Source organism: Stegodyphus dumicola, chromosome 4 (assembly GCF_044657685.1).
Source record: "Stegodyphus dumicola isolate Sdum_Otavi_A_Nest chromosome 4, ASM4465768v1".
NCBI lineage: Eukaryota > Metazoa > Arthropoda > Arachnida > Araneae > Eresidae > Stegodyphus > Stegodyphus dumicola.
The window spans coordinates 212,418,824-212,435,987 of NC_140771.1; the positions used below are offsets into that span (position 1 = coordinate 212,418,824).

Genomic DNA, 17,164 nt, shown 5'->3' on the forward strand with positions numbered 1-17,164 from the left:
ATTTTCGCGTTTTGAAATTTGGCATCTTTTTTTTTGAACGATAACAACGCCAAATGTGGTTTATGGATTTTTGTTACAGTGAATTGCCACAGCTATTTTTAACCTTAAATTTCAAATAAATTTTTAGGGAGAATTAATTATATGAAATTTTTTCCCTCAATGATGCGTAATAAATATTTATTAATACTATGTGAGAAGCTATTTTTTTTAAATTCTAGATGATATTATTCAAATTTTTTACTTTTTAGTCCAAAGGGATTTGAATCCCGAAGGACTATTAGTTTCGTTTTGGCATTTTGCCTCGGACGGATAAATGTCGGTTCACTTTTCAAACTGTTGCCATAAAATGTTAGAGTCCTGCATTATATTTGAAGAAATTAAATAATGAAAATCTGCGTAAATGTATGTATATTTCTCACATTGTTATAAAATAACGGTACATAGAGTCATCGCATTTTGAATAACGTAATCCTCCAACGAATATGAGCATGTGGAAGACCAAATTTGAAATTTGAAATTTGTTTTATGATCGATTTCCTATTTTTTAAAACTTTGACGAATTTTTGATTAACAAACTCAAGGATTTCAAAGCGAGCAATGGCAACGTTGTGCAGAAAAAACATTTTTATCTTCAGCGCGTGAGTCTCTGTATCGGAAATTCTAAAGATATGCTCGTTTTAAAACTATTTTGCAATATTGCTGTTGCACTGGATCTTATGGTTTAAGTGCGAGGAACATGATATTTAATAAAGGTAACACACAAAATGTTAAAAAACGCCCCTTTGGACGTAATTTAAAATCTGAAACATTTCAGATTTTTTTTTTTTTTTTTTTTTAAATTTCTTTTTTCTTCCCCCCCCCTTTTTTTTTTTTTTTTTTAATATTTGTAAGAGTAAATTTTTACCTTCGCCGTGTTATCGTCTGCTACTTTACTTTGACTGCATTTAAATTGAATTGTCTAAAACTGAGAAAGTTCGTTTGATGTTTATTTTCACAATGTTTTTAAGCAAACAGGACGTTGATAGTTTGGGTCAAGCCCCAGCTTTGAAAATTATATATATAAGTATAAATTTTTACATTTAATCCTCTTCGAAAGAATGTTTTAAGTAGCTAAGTTTTTCTCGTGTTATAGATTGTATAAAAAACATAATCTTTAATACGATTTAGATTGTTTGTAGCCGATATAATAATCGGGTGACTCAGTGGTACAGAATAAACATTGCTGGACTGTTTTCTTTATTTGTCATTTAACGAAAAATCTTTTAATTAAAATATTTATCCTTTGGAATTTGCTTTAAACTTTATTTATAGTTAAAATGCCTAGAAAATGAAAAGCTGTCTTCAACTGAAACGCAGATGATGTAATTGATATTTAAAAAAAATTGACAAGAATGCAAAATTTATGGAAGTGTAACAATCGAAAAATCGTAATTTTCTTGTGGTGAGCACTGAAAATAAATGTAGAAGGAAAGATGAAAATTAAGGAGAAAAGTAAGCAAAAATTTGAAGGGGAATTTGGCTGTCAGAAATACCAAGGTGTTTCGAAAAGCTGGATGCTTTTGAATATACTTTCAGAATACTTCAAGGAATTTGGGTGTTCAAAGAGAAAACATTTGGACGTCTACACCAGCAAATACCATCAATTGAGCTTGTGCTAACGGAAAAGACAAAAACGATATCATTTGCAGATTAAAGTGAAGAGTGATTGGTTTTCGACTATATGTTTGTATAAATTTAAATTACGTTATAGAACTTCATATGATCATAAACGGAGAATCCCACGATTTCTTAGTCGAATTATTTGAATATTCAGAAATTTATACAGTGATGTATGTGGATGTCACCTAAAGACATTTTCCCTCTTGATGAAACTAGTCTTTCCTTTCATCTCATGCCTTCAAAATGCTTAGCCTCTAAAGACCGATAAAGGCTGTGACCAAGTACTGATGAAATGGATTGAATTGGATTATTAAGTTACGGCAAAGCAGGTCTATCTGCCCTAAAAGGAGGGATGCCTTCGTGAAGAACTTACTAAGCGAAATCAGTTGGCCTACACGTTACAATAAGAAAAACCACGAAAATGCCTATGCAACCAGCCTGTTTGCCGGGATTCGAACCTTGGAGCGAAATACCAGTGTTCAGCGACTTTACCGCTTGGTCGTTTGTGGATTTTTATGAAATGGAAGGCGATAACTTTACTCAATGAATGTCGGAAATACCAAGATGTTTCGAAAAGTCGGATGCTTTTTAATATACTTGCAGAAAGCCTAAAGAAAAAGAGCAAGCCATTAAGAAGAAAAAAATAAATTTTTGCACAAAATTTAGTATTTTTTTTAAATTTAAAACTTTTTAGTCTTAAGATATTTCATTCTTGCGATTTCAAAAATGAAATATTTGACTAAAATATGAATAACATTTTAAGAAACTAAATGTAGGAGATGAAATTGTGTAAAGCAATGAGCACAATGTTAAAGCTATTTAAAGTAATATATGCAAATCATCCTAAGTTAAATTGTCGGTTATACATTTTTCTCATTTATATATCTTTTCTGAACGGAACATTGAAAGGCGTGTTAACTGTGCTTTACTGTATTTTCTCTTTTAATATATTCAGTTTTCAGGTGCATCGTAGTCTGGGACACAAAGTATTCCTCCGAAAGAAACGCAATTCAAATAAATAAAATCAAATCTTGGAAAATTTATATCAGTAAATATATTTAAAATGCTCAGTTCGAATGAATAAATAGAAAATTTGAAGAGACAACGCAACACAAACAATTAAAATAAATATCTAAAAATTTAAAAATTACCTAAAATAATAACTGTGACAAAAAATAAGTTATAAAGAAAACTATTTGAAAAAAAAATAAAAATAAACGATGCACCTTATATTTAAACTACGCAGTTCGAATGGGTAAATAGAAATTTTCAAAACAGTTATTCAAAAGAAACCATGCAACTTAAACAATTAAAATGAAATTTGGAAAAGAAAAACAAATATTTAAAATAATAACATAAAAATATAATATAAAGAACATTATTTGAAAGAAAGAACGTTGTGATTTTTTCCCCTCTCACCGGAAAGGAAAATAGGTTGCCATATATTAAGAAGTTCGCCAAGGGCAAACTGTGTGAATTTCTCCGTAAATTTTGCACCAAATTTTACAAAATTTCATATTTGGGTATAATTTGAGTAGTAGAATCGAAATATGGAAAAAAAATTGGTATTTTACTTCAGAAAAAGTCCGATTTCGTGTCAAAATAAGTATGTTAGAATAAAGCTATATATAAATCTAATATATAACTTAAGTCGCGCTTTCGAGACATGAAGAATGCAATTTGAATTTCGTCAATCGGCTCAGTAGAACGAAAGATATAGAACTGTCACCCCCCCCCTTTTTTTTTTTTTTTTTTTCGCAGTGTACATCAAAGTGTGTGCTTTCATTTTCCAAAATCTGAGCAAAGTTATAACGCTAAAAAAAGTACAACAATGCGAAAAGTGTTCTAATATCAATAATCTTTATGCAAACGGTCAGATAGATTTTGGTGTTCTGAACCGGTTAAGCGTTGAAAATAATCACTCAATAACTTACTGATCTTTGAAGATGAAGATTTGTCCTTTGAAGACGCCGCTCGATAACTGTAAAAAATGGTTATGCATTATTTGAAATCTGGGCCATGCAACTGAAGCACAATCTTATCACTATAAGTATGATAACTTTTGGAAGACTGTTCAAGACATAAACAGTTCTGTAATATTGTGCAACAGACCATAAAAAGGCATGTCTCAAATAGTTTTAAGGAGGATATTGTAGATACTGATAATTCATTTCAGCAGTAGTACTTCTGCCTAGCAGGAACAGTTTATAAAGATTTCGGCTTAAGAATGCCATCAACTATCTTCAAATCAGCACCATTTTATGTAAGCAAGATTATCTTTTCAGTTGAGGTTATGACGGTTATGTTTTATTCATCCAGGTTCATTACCGTTTTATATTGACACAGAGTTTTCTTCCAAGATGATGAAATCAAACCATGTATTAGTGTGGCGTTAAGACAGCTACTTCTGAAAAACAGGATAAACTGCATGAAAAACAGCTACTTTTGGATGGAAAGGTCTATGATTTTTCGAACATATTGTGGGAAAACTGCATCTGAGTTTACTATACTAAGTTTGTGAAAGTGGTATATCACGGTAGTTTTTTTAAGGTCTATAAATTCATGAATAATTTGACGGGGATGTACTTCCACAAACACTGTGTAGTCATTAGGCTTAAAAATGATCAGTGCCCTTGGACTCAAACACCGGACCCCGGATTCCTAGACAGAAGTGCTATTCAGATACGCCACGAAGGTACGGGGAAAAGAGAAATTAAATACTTTATAACTACAAATGGAGCGATCCGCCGCTACAGAAAGTTCCAAATACAGACGGTCTTTAAGATCCGAAAAATGAAAATATTTCAACCGATTGTTGGCAAAACTGTTCCTGTAAGCGGTGTTAACAACAAACAAGCGGTACAACAAACATGTTTGTAACAAACAAACAGTGTAACAAACGACTGGACCTAGTATTTTAGATGTGAAAGATAAGTGAAACCTGAATGTGCTTTAATGTTACCTTACAAGAGAAATGCTGAGTATGCTTTATCTCGAAGCAGAAGAGATGAACAATTTGCAATGCTGTTTCCGGGACACGAACTTGGGACCTTCCACCTGCTAACCAGACATGATTTTCAATTACCTCACGAAGTAAGAAGGGAGAAAAATACCTTACATACTTCTATAAATTAGTTTTCCCCGATGCTGTCAAAAATTTTCTTTGAAATAAAAGCATACTTTCCAAGAATATTATGATGCTGTTAACAGCCTTTAGTTTAACCAGGGAAGATGGTTAGTTCAATTTGTTTCTCAAAATGAGTCATTTACTTAAATAATTAAAAGTTATCTACCTCTTAAAATAGGAAAAAAAAAAAAAAAAAAAAAAAAAAAAAAAACCGCACGTGTACTTGTCCTCTTCTTGGAGTACTCGTGAGAATTTGGCTGACCAGTATTTAAGTTATAATGATCTAAACCACAAATTATTCTTGCAGCCTTTGGATTGTAAGAATAATATTATGATGCTGTTAACAGCCTTTAGTTTAACCAGGGAAGATGGTTAGTTAAATCTGTTTCTCAAAATCAGGAGTCATTGACTTTAATAATTAAAAGTTATCTGCCTCTTAAAATAGAAACAAAAACGCACGTGTACTTGTCGTCCTCTTCTTGGAGTACTCGTGAGAATTTGGCTGACCAGTATTTAAGCTATAATGATCTAAACCACAAATTATCCTTGCAGTGGATTGTAAGAATATAGCTCTGAATGAATTATCACACCATGAAAATTATCAGTTCACCCACCAATATCCATGTGAAAGGCGTTTTGTGTCTTTCACAGACGCACTGGTAGGTGGACGTTAAAGTTGAAATTATATTAATTGTTTTGCGGTAAAAAGACGATTATTGAAAATTTTCTAAAATATTAAGCCAAGTTTTTTTTAATTATGCTTTACTTTCATATCTTAATATATGTTAACTTGTTGTTTAGTCTTGACGGCAACTCTTGGCGTGTGTTATTTCCGCCGTCCAGAGAGATTCTTTCAAAATTTCATCTTGTACGAAACCGGTTTATAGGAGATCCATCTTGGATTCACCGATTCTATGATGTGACAGCTGAGGAGGATTATATGAAGCCGGATAGAAAGGTAAAGCCTTTTCTTTTCTTATTCATGTCTTGCTTCTTCCAGGAATATTGTTGGATAAGTATGCTAGGTTCATGATATCTAGCTTATGCCCCTTTATTTTTATGCATTTTCAACTATTCAACAACGACAGTTGTTGTTGTAAGTTGTCCAGTCGCAAGTAATATTTTATTTGTTATTCCCTTCGCTTCTTTTCTCAATTACAAACCTGTGCATTTTACAGAAGTTCAACTGCCGCGTTATGTTTTCTCATATCATGAAATATTTTGTCTTTAAAGACCCTATTCTTGACACGAGTTCTGGAGACATTTGTAGCATTTCTAGCCAGTGCGACTTAAGATACATTGGGAAAACAAAATGAGCTTTAAAATTTCACATCAGAGATCACGTGTCTTAAATTTGAAAAAAGAAATAAAATAGCATTTTTAGGTTGAAGCATTTTTAGGTTACCTAGCATTTTTAGGTTGAAGACCACAGATTCAATTTTACATCAGACAAAATTATCTAAAAATAACTTTTCATTTGGCGAATTAGATTTCCTAAGCATTCTGTATCAATAATAATCTTTTTACATAATCAGAGACTCAAATCCTGACGCCTTTTTTACTACCCATTTATAAATAAAATATTTTTTATTTTCACACCAAAGGTGACACTTTGTTTTGCTGCATTTTGATACTTTCCTTTTCCTCTTCATTGTAGTAGCCATCGTAATTAACGACTGGTAAGTTCCCGGTCAGTCATTTGTTTCTGTTTCTGGTACCTGGTTTTCATTTAGCTGCAGCTGAAAATTCGATAGAGCTGAAATGCTGAAAGAACTTATCAGGTTCAATGTTCCTTCTTACCTTCTTCGGGAACATACAAGGACCTGACTCGGAACAGAGAGCTTACTAAAGCTATGTTCACTAATTGTGGTAAGTAGACAGGATACACATGAAGGGTATACAAAACCCTTTATTTTTCTCTATATACAATAACTTCCGTACTTCGGAATACACTGACCCGCTACTTGGGGTCTAACGTAAAAGTATAAAAATAAAACAAAACTCTAATTTAACTTTAAACTAATAAACGTGGAAGATTGGCCTTATATTAACAGGAAGGCGTATGTAGTACAGATAACTGAGAACACTACAATACGTTTAAATTTATCAAGAGGATTAAAACCTCTGGCCTGGAAGGCAAACAGCAACTGCGTAACTTCTAAGGTAAGCGGCCTGCTTTGACTCAACTGCTTCCTCTCTCTCGCTTGGCAAAAGGCCACAACTTAAATACTTGGCGTTCGCCAGACAAACTTTGCATAAAAACTTTAACGCTTATAATTCTGGCCGGAAGTAGAAAATAAGAAGTGATAGTAAAGATTTAAAATAAAATAAACGTTAGTAAAACTTAAAAGATCCTTACATACTTCCCGCCAGAGTTAATTAGTTTGAAACTGAGGTCTAAAACGACCTTGTTGAAAACTTTTAGCTCTAGAATCTAACGCGAGGCCAATCTTTTACAAACATACTTCGCTAGAAACTAGAAATTTAAAAAAAAAGAATTTTTTTTTTTTTTTTTTTTTTTTTTTTTTTTTTTTTACGATAGCAGCTCCCAGGATATACAACAATTTTTTTTCATCTGTACTGCATCTAAACAGGAGCTTTTATTCAATTCTGGTTCCTTCCAGAGATCTGGAACTAGTTTAATGAAATGTTACACAATGAAATGGCAAGTAACATATACAATTATACTTCTCTTAACATTCTTATTTCATTCATGACTATTTTAATTATCTCTCCCCGTGCTCTCTGACATGTGTTGTAAAAGAACACCAAACACGAATGTGTTTCTGTCTATGTGTTCCACACTTCCTCCTACAATCAAAACACTAACGTGTTAAAATTCAACATAACCAGACCTCTTAACACACCCTAATTTCAACTCTAAACCCTGAGGTACTATTCTAAAAGTGGCTAACTCTAAAGTGTAGCGTCAGAGAGCCTAACTACATCATTCAACCTTTAACACATATTCGCCATGCTTTAGTCTTTTTACAGTCACACGAATAAAAAAATTTTAACATTCACTTTTACCATATCACGGTATTTCTTAACATTTAAAATAACAGTTCACATTGTATATAAGAACATATTAACATGCCGTTACTTTTACACATTTGAAAACATACATTAGTAGTACATTGTTAACTTCTATTCTTTTCAAAGCAAGTGCCAATTCTTTCTACATTGAAATACTACATTTCAAAAAGTCTTTCAGACTAAAACTTCTCTCTTGCTAGAATGTTTTAAATAAAATTTATACAATAACTTTTTACAATATTTAAGTCTTTACACAACGCTATTATACATCAACTTTAGTTTTACGCGCGAGTAATTGAAAAAACATAATACCAAAATCGGTAACAACTGATTTCTCGCCCTTTTGGCGATAAAGGTAGACCTCACATGAGGTAAAACTTCTTGAAATCTGCCACTTGCAGTAAGAATGAAAGATTAACTTAAGTTTGCAAAGTAACATAAAATTTTACTTATCTTTGTGATATTCGGACATCCTTTTCTGGGCCCAGTCTTTAAAGGTATTGCAGATCGTAGTTTGATTTATCCTCCTTCTTGTACGGGCTCGCCCTTCAGTGCCTTCCTCTGGAAGCTTCCTTTTTTCACCAGTTCGGTCACCCTTGAATACCTTCTTTTTCTCCTCTGCTTGTGGTCTTGGCCGTTTGATGGCAGCTGGTCTTGGCGAAACCGGGAAACTTCTGTCGTGTTCCTGCTTGGACCTCGTTGCTGGCCGTTCAAATTTTCCTTGTACTTTTTCCTCCGCCGCTGATGGCCCTTCCGCAGTTCGGCGAATTTTGCTGCGGAGAGTTCTGTCGGATGAGTAGATCTTCCGTTTTAGAGCCGGGTTATAGTTGCCGTCATTTCTCCTGGTTCTCTTCACATACGTCGTTCTTCTCCCTTCTTCATTCTGGGGGTGTTCGTGAACTCTCTTTTCTGGACGGTGGAACGGCTTCTTTTTCTTGCTCCCTTCAATTTTTCCGAGGGGAAATTTTCTTTTTACTTGCTCCTGCCTCTTACTGGCTTGCCCTTGTACTTGTCGTTTTTCCATCTCTGGAGCTTGTGCCTGCGGTGTCTGCCGTGCCGGATCCTGCAAAAGATCTGAAAATATTTGCATTTTATTACGATCGAAGTAGGGCTTGATTTGATCAATGTTTGCGGAGCAGGTTTCACCATTTCTGGCCTTTAACACTACAACAGCGTGAGTTATTTTTTCTATAACATATGGTCCTTCAAATCGTGGAAAAAATTTGGCAGTCTTATCTTCTGGTGCTGAAGAAAGTGAATGCTTAATTTTTAAAACTTCATCCCCTACTTTATAAGTTACTCCCCGTCGTTTCAAATCATAATAGAGCTTCTGTTTTCTTTGTGCTACTTCCGTATTCTTCTTTGCTTCCTTAATTAGTTTTTCTATATCACCCATTTTAAATTCTGGGGCTCTTTGTTGCACATAAAATAATTTATCTAACGGTGTTATAGTCTTTCTGCCTAGAAATAACTCAGCAGGAGTTTTGCCCGTTGTATCATGTTTTGCGGTCCTAAGGGCGAAAGCAAATTCATTGACATAGTTATCCCAGCTTTTATGAAAATTTTTAACATAACTACGGATAATTTTCACTATATTTCTATTGACCCGTTCCGCTATATTTGATTGCGGCCGATACGGGACCATTTTTAAATGACGTATGCCCAGTTTTTGGCACATGTCTTTAAATATATTACTTACAAATTGAGGACCATTATCCGATATAACTTTTAGGGGCGCCCCGTATTTTAAAATATATTTATTTAAAATAGAATCAGTAAATAATTTCGCGGAGGCTCGTTTTAAGGGAACAATTTCGGTCCATTTACTAAAATGATCAACCATAACAAGGAGATAGCGACTTTTATTTAACTGACTTTTTGGGAAAGGACCCAATAAATCGATGCCGATTATTTCATTTGGAAATTCGGATTTAATACTATTTAGAAACCCGGCCGGGCGGAAATTAATATAATTAACTGCTTGACATGTTGGGCAGGACTGGACATACGCCCTTGTTAACTTTTGCAGTTCAGGAAAGTAGACTGCCTCGTGTACGCGTTGGATAGTTTTTCGAATACCAGCATGAGAAGCTAAAGGGCTGTCATGGAGCTCCTGCAGGATATTTAATCTAAGACTAGCTGGGATAACAGGTCGAAATTCGTTGTTGGAATTCGTAGTTTTTGTATAAAATAATAGACCATCTATTAGTTCGTAATGGGCCGCCCTATTTCTTATCGCTACAATATCTTGGTGGCTAAAATTTTCAGGATCCTTCAAATACTCATAAATGCTTCCAAACTCAGGCTCCTTACCCAGTTCAGTTATTACAGTTTCTCGGGAATTTATTGTACATGCTGTGAGCATTGCCACCTTTACGGTATTCCCTTGTTCATCTATTTTAATTCTTGATAGGGCATCTGCTACGATATTTTCCTTTCCGGGGGTATGCTTGATTACCAGATTATATTCTTGCAGCTTGAGTGCCCATCTTATTAACCTTGGGGATAAATTTTTTCCTGAGTACAATCTAGTTACCGCCGCATGATCAGAGTACACTGTTATCGGCGCCTTTCCAAACTAGACTCGGAACTTTTGCACTGCTAACAGAACTGCAAGTGCCTCTCTCTCGGTCGCGGAATAGTTTCTTTGTGTTTGATTTAAAGTTCGGCTAAAAAATGCCACGGGCTGCTGATTTTGCGAAAGTACCACTCCTACCGCATAATCCGAAGCATCCGCTGAAATTTCTAAATTCTCATCCTTTTCAGGAAATTTCAACACAGGGGCTTGCGTTAATGCTTGTTTTAATTTTTCGAAAGCACTATTGGCTTCGGCCGTCCACGAGAATCTTGCCTTTTTCCTTTTTAATTTTAACAATGGTTCAGCAATAGCTGCAAAATGTTTGATAAAGGACCTATAATATGAACAAAGTCCTAGAAAAGAAGAGAGCTTCCTTGCCGTGTTTGGAGTCGGATACTTTTGTACAGCGATTATTTTTGATTCATCTGTCTCGATCCATTTTTGTGATATTTTGTAACCTAAATATTTTAATTCAGGGGCTGCAAGTTTGCACTTTTCGACATTAACTTTTAGACCGGCCTCATTTAATAAAGAAAACACCTGTCTTAAATCCTGTACATGTTGGTCGAGATTATCACTAGTAATAATGATATCGTCTAAATAGATAAATATGGACTTTCCAAGAACAGGTCTTAACACAATGTCCATGCATCGCTGAAATGTTGCGGGGGCCCCTGAAAGGCCAAACGGCATACGCAAAAATGCATAAGTGCCAGACTTGGTTATAAAAGCAGTCTTAGGCACGTCCTCAGGCCTCACCCCTATTTGAAAATAACCAGTCGTCATAAATTAAGTAAGTCTAAAGTCGTCATAAATTTGGTTGATTTTATGTTCCTTAGAATTTCTTCTATAATCGGTAACGGATATACCGGATATTTAGTTATGGAGTTTAATTTACGGTAATCAATAGCGAATCTCCATCTCCATCTTAAGTAAGTCTAAAGTCGTCATAAATTTGGTTGATTTTATGTTCCTTAGAATTTCTTCTATAATCGGTAACGGATATACCGGATATTTAGTTATGGAGTTTAATTTACGGTAATCAATAACGAATCTCCATCTTTTTGGATGCGTCAAAGGATAGTCATTATTATTCTTACATAAAACCACCGGGCTGGCATAACTACTTGAGATGGGCGTTATGATCTTTTTACGTAGCATATCGGTAATATGCCATTCTATAATTTTTTCCGTATTCTTATCATACCGGTATGGTTTTTGGCGAACTGGCATTGCATCTCCGGTGTCAATACTATGGTTAGTAACCTGAGTAAATCATGGAATATCACTAAATAACGAAGCAAATTCACTTACCACTTGTCGGATTCTTCCTTGCTCGTCATTAGGGAGGTGGTCAAGTTTTAACATCGGCGGTTCAGCGTTTTCTGTACGAACTGGTTTCATTGTCAGCTTAAGGGACGCTTCATTAAAATCCAGCGTAGCTTGTGCTTCTGAAAGAAAATCTATTCCTAAAATTAAATGTGCTTGCAGATTCTTTACTATAAAAAACATCACCTTTACTTGTTCGTCCTTGATACGAATATACAAAGGTACTTTACCTACGCACTTACATTTTTCTCCTTGCGCCGCTAACACTGTCGTATTATCCGCATTATATATGCGGTATTTGCGAAAATATTTCCTAAAAAAAAATCGTCTGCCACACAGGAACACTGCGCGCCGGTATCCAGGAGTGCGGTGGCTGGGATATTATTCACCAAGACTTCAATCTTCGGAAGAGTCAAATTTTTCACCATTACTGTATTTAACTTGAAGGAAGAGGGGTTTTCGTGGCCTTCGGATTTCCGCACCCTCTCGTCAGAAGAAATCCGTTTTAGTTTAAATTATTTTTCCTTTCCGTGCTTTCCTTCTTTTTCCACTGGCCTTGAGACTTTTTTCCTGGGTTGCTATTGAACTGTCGACGTTCGCCGGCTGTTTTTGAATGCTCGGGTTTCCTTGCCCACTGATTCGCTTTGCCTCCGTAGCCGTGTGTTTGAGTTTGCTGTAGTCTTGGCGTACCAAATTGGTTTCGCTGTTGATATTGGCGTCTTCTTTCGACGTCCGCCGTTCTTCTACTTTCAAACTGGATTGCTAGCTCAAATAACTTTTCCAGTGTAGTCGGATTTCTTAATTCAATAAAGTCTTGCACTTGGGGCAGTAACCTCGGCAAAATCACTTGAATTATTTCAGGATCCGGACGGTTTCCATACAAGAGCTTGAAAACGTGAATTTTTCTTAAAATAAAGCTCGAGAGGTTTTCGATTCTTTGTTGATATATACTGAAAAGTTCCGTTTCTAATTTCGCACGATCCCTTACAACAGGGAAGGCTTTTAGTAGGGCAGTCTTGAAATTTTCGTAAGTATAGGTGGGACTTCCTGCTTGATCCAAGAGACTTCTGCCTATACATTTGAACCAGTTAAGCGCTTGGCCCCTCAAAGCGCTGGTAGCTAAAGTAACTTTTTGAAAGTCGTGCACGGGGTAGAGCATGAAGTGGTCATCAAATTTTTCCAAAAAACTGGTTACCGGTGAGTTTCCATTAAATGTTGTTTCTGGTTTCATCGAAGCGCGCATGGTCTGGACGATGTAACCAAATCCTTCCAGGGCGGCAGCTGGCATTTCTGGATTCTGAGCCGTTTCTGCAGGCAGCACAGGTTCTTCTTGAAACTCGGCCATGGTTATTCTTCTTCGTTGGGCGCCACTATCAGGTTCCATGTTCCTTCTTACCTTCTTCGGGAACATACAAGGACCTGACTCGGAACAGAGAGCTTACTAAAGCTATGTTCACTAATTGTGATAAGTAGACAGGATACACATGAAGGGTATACAAAACCCTTTATTTTTCTCTATATACAATAACTTCCGTACTTCGGAATACACTGACCCGCTACTTGGGGTCTAACGTAAAAGTATAAAAATAAAACTAAACTCTAATTTAACTTTAAACTAATAAACGTGGAAGATTGGCCTTATATTAACCTTATATTATATTATTGAATAAGGCTTATGTAGTACAGATAACTGAGAACACTACAATACGTTTAAATTTATCAAGAGGATTAAAACCTCTGGCTTGGAAGGCAAACAGCAACTGCGTAACTTCTAAGGTAAGCGGCTTGCTTTGACTCAACTGCTTCCTCTCTCTCGCTTGGCAAAAGGCCACAACTTAAATACTTGGCGTTCGCCAGACAAACTTTGCATAAAAACTTTAACGCTTATAATTCTGGCCGGAAGTAGAAAATAAGAAGTGATAGTAAAGATTTAAAATAAAATAAACGTTAGTAAAACTTAAGATCCTTACAAACTTTCTGCTAAAGTAAAATATACGTCAATCAAAACTACTTTTCTCTTACCCAGTTTATTTGTTCATCACAGCTAACGCCGAGATTTTCGGGAATAAAATCAAAATGAAAGTCTGAGAGTGAAAAAAATTGTATTTTAGAGATATGTTACAAGTAGTTTTGAAGAGGTTCATTGATATGCTTCCTGTAATTTTCAGGCTTGTAGTTTCCTTTAAAGCTTGTGACTACGTTTTTGAAAGATAACCACGCAATATTTCATTCCTATTGCGCTTGCTTTTAAGCATTGTATCTTTTATCATTTGCTTGAACTGATGACTTAAGGTTATGCTTTCCCTTTATTTTAGCTTCACCACTTTTGGAAATTGCCCGTAGAGAAATGGAAATGCATCTTCATTACAAGATTCACAAAATTCTTAAACAAGCCTTGTTTGGAAGGAAAAGTCTTAAACAATCTCACAGAGGTTCCTTTAACCCCAATTATCCTTCGTGCATAAGCAGCAGAATAATTTTACATATCCTAGAGTTTCAATCCCGGTAAGAGGGTTATCACTTTCAAATTTGCTTGTATAATCCAAGAACACTTTCCATTATGGATAGCGAATAACGGATGGTAATTTTAATGGTCTGCAAGAATCGATGGGTATTATTTCAAAGTCTAAAACAGCACTGCTTTCGAGTTTGCTTTTCAAAAATCACTAAACAGACGTAATTTCTTAGACTTGTGGTTCCTGTAACTCCAATAGATCTTCGATGGCGTTTTTAAAATCTGTATCTCTTGTTAGAAAAACTTCAGGTGCTTAAACTTCGATGCTGATGAATTTTTACGTAAGTTCTAATATCTCAGTCTTGACACGAGTATTTCTAATTTAAATTTAGATAAAAAAATCACAAGCTGATCATTTTTATCTGACTGATACATTATATGAGGCTCAGGAAAAGGAAGAACAACTACAAATACTGGTGCCTTTAATTCTTCATAACACAACTCATTCCCAACCTCATCACTACGCTTTGAGAAATCTGCTGGATTAGATAAGCATTGTGATTAGCTAAGAAATAAAGTCCCTGTCTAACTGTTAATAACAGGTAAAAGTGTATAATTGTATACCTACATTTTGAATATATTTCAGAAAAAAATAGTCAAGCAAAAATAGCTATCGCTTTGATGATCCTTAAGTCATCATTACCTTTAGTGCATCAAAATTCCCAAACGCATACCACTATTCCGTTCATTCACCAAATACACCACTACAAATACATAATGATGTATAACAGATGTCGGGTACTCATTGTTTATCTTGGTACAGTTTTAAATCAAAATAAAATTCACGAGCTTCTATAACTAAAGCAGTAATGTTTTGCCTTTGGGCTCTGAAAATGATCTCATCACATGTGTAACAGAAACTCTATGGGGGTATACAATGTTCCAAGGTATTGCTTTACCGTATAAAATACAAAACTTTATTCTTATACAAGTGCCTTTCTTTGCTTTGAACAGGGTGAGTTCGAAAATCATTCATATTCACTAACTCGTATTGAAAACGCAAACTTGTTGACAACACAAGTCACTAAAATTCAACGCCTTGGTAAATACGCGCCTGAAGGTTAACGGTAGCTTTGGAAAATTTGATGCTAACTCCATAAATATTACTTCTAGAACTTTTTATTCGTATCTAAAGGCATATATTTGGGCTCAAATTTGATCACTAAAATTAAGAAATCCTGAAGTTTATTTGCCAGTTCGTTATCAAGGTGACATGTCTGAGTGTTAATTTGCCAATTAAAATGGGTTACCTGCAAAGATAATTTTAATCCCGGGAATGCAACAATGATGGCAATATTAAAAATTAAGGCTGCTGTAAGAATCTGATTTTATTTATTTAATCTGCCCACAATAATGAATAAGTCAGCGCAGATTATATATTTAACAAAATAGCGTTTTATATAACAAAATAGCGTTTTATATTTATATATTTATTTCATATGTCTCTCAATGGGCTTATTAAACATTTTACTTCAATGATACTGTATAAACTGCAACAAAAAATGGCAGTTCCCCTTATAAAAGGAACAAATTCTAAAAAAAAAATTAGATGACACAAGGTTTTTAAAACTAATTTAACTGAGAACGGCATCTAAATTATACAGATCGCCCATTAGTTTTATGTTTTCCTGCAGAGCAGTGTATGTCCAGTAGTAAGGACACGCATTCCTTTAGGTCAGAGGCAAACTCTCTATATCCCTTTTTAAATTATTTAAAATATATCTTCGAATTCAGTTCGTAAACAAAGAAAGTTTTGTTGGATCAGAATTTTCTTCTGTTGCATTCATAATATTAAATAAAGTAAAGTACCTATTTTCTCCTATGTCTAAAAGTCACCCGCAGGCATCTAAGAGGTTTATCGTTTTTTAAGGTACTTATCTTTAAACATTAATAAGAAAATAAGACAAATGACATTGTAACATAAAACATTTAAAATGAAAAAATAACGATGGTTGCTATAGAAGATGTAAAATATTAATACAAACTTGTTAACTCCAATATAAAACGTTTAAAACTAAATTCATGAAAATTACTCCATAAGTTAATTAAAAAAATGTGAGCTTAAATAAACTTTTCCCTCTTGAATGAAATTGAAATCTTAATGAAATAATGAGATTATTCCACAGTTAAAAGCACACTGTACATAAAGATAAAGATAGCAGCAGTTGTTAATCTCTGGATTGCACTTTAGATGATTTAACCAATGTATTCATAAATGCACATGTATATAAAAATAAGAGACAATAAAAACCTTGATACTTTTCAGTATATGAGTTAATTAAAAAGTAAAAGTTTAGTAAAAAGGTTAAATGAATTTTTCTAGGTCTGAACCTATTTAGGGGAAAAATATCCGAATTATTACGCAGACAATGTAAAATTTAATTTCAGATTGACAAGGCAAACTCAGGAGCTACTCGGAGAAATAACATTTGCTGTCTTTCATGCCATTAACATGCATGTGCTTTTTTAAATTAAAGTTGAGGTTTAAATAATTTTATTTTTTAATTACTAAAGAAGAAAATTTAAACTCTTTTTTTTTTTTGTTCCATCATTTTTACATACGATCACATTTCTAACTTTGCATGCATATAAAAATAGAAGTTATAAAGAACAGGACTTTCTTGCCAATCAAATGGTTTATTTCTCAGTTGTTTCTAAACTTTCAACACTTGGACATCACCTTAACAATATTTTTCATACTCCTGACTTCCTGTTAATACTGAACATCATCACTAATGATATCACTGCGTCATTTAATTTTGATATCAAAGATGTTTTGTAACAATATTCAACCACTTATTAATTTCCGGCTACCCCAGTAGACCACTGACCACGGGTACTTTTTTGTTCTTGAATCATGTCCTTTGGAAAAGGTATTTTCATCACTTTCTTTATGTGTAATGCGAATACAAGCCAGTTG

At 34.4% G+C, this 17,164-nt stretch overlaps 1 protein-coding gene across 1 annotated transcript in view; it reads left to right on the forward strand.

Moving 5' to 3' along the window:
• Positions 1–17,164, forward strand: part of Rsph9 (Radial spoke head protein 9) — a 56,358-nt gene that overhangs the window by 9,782 nt on the left and 29,412 nt on the right. The window contains exon 3 of the mRNA XM_035360089.2: positions 5,588–5,744. Within this exon, the coding sequence (XP_035215980.1) occupies positions 5,588–5,744 (157 nt within the window). The remainder of the gene's footprint in view (positions 1–5,587; positions 5,745–17,164) is intronic.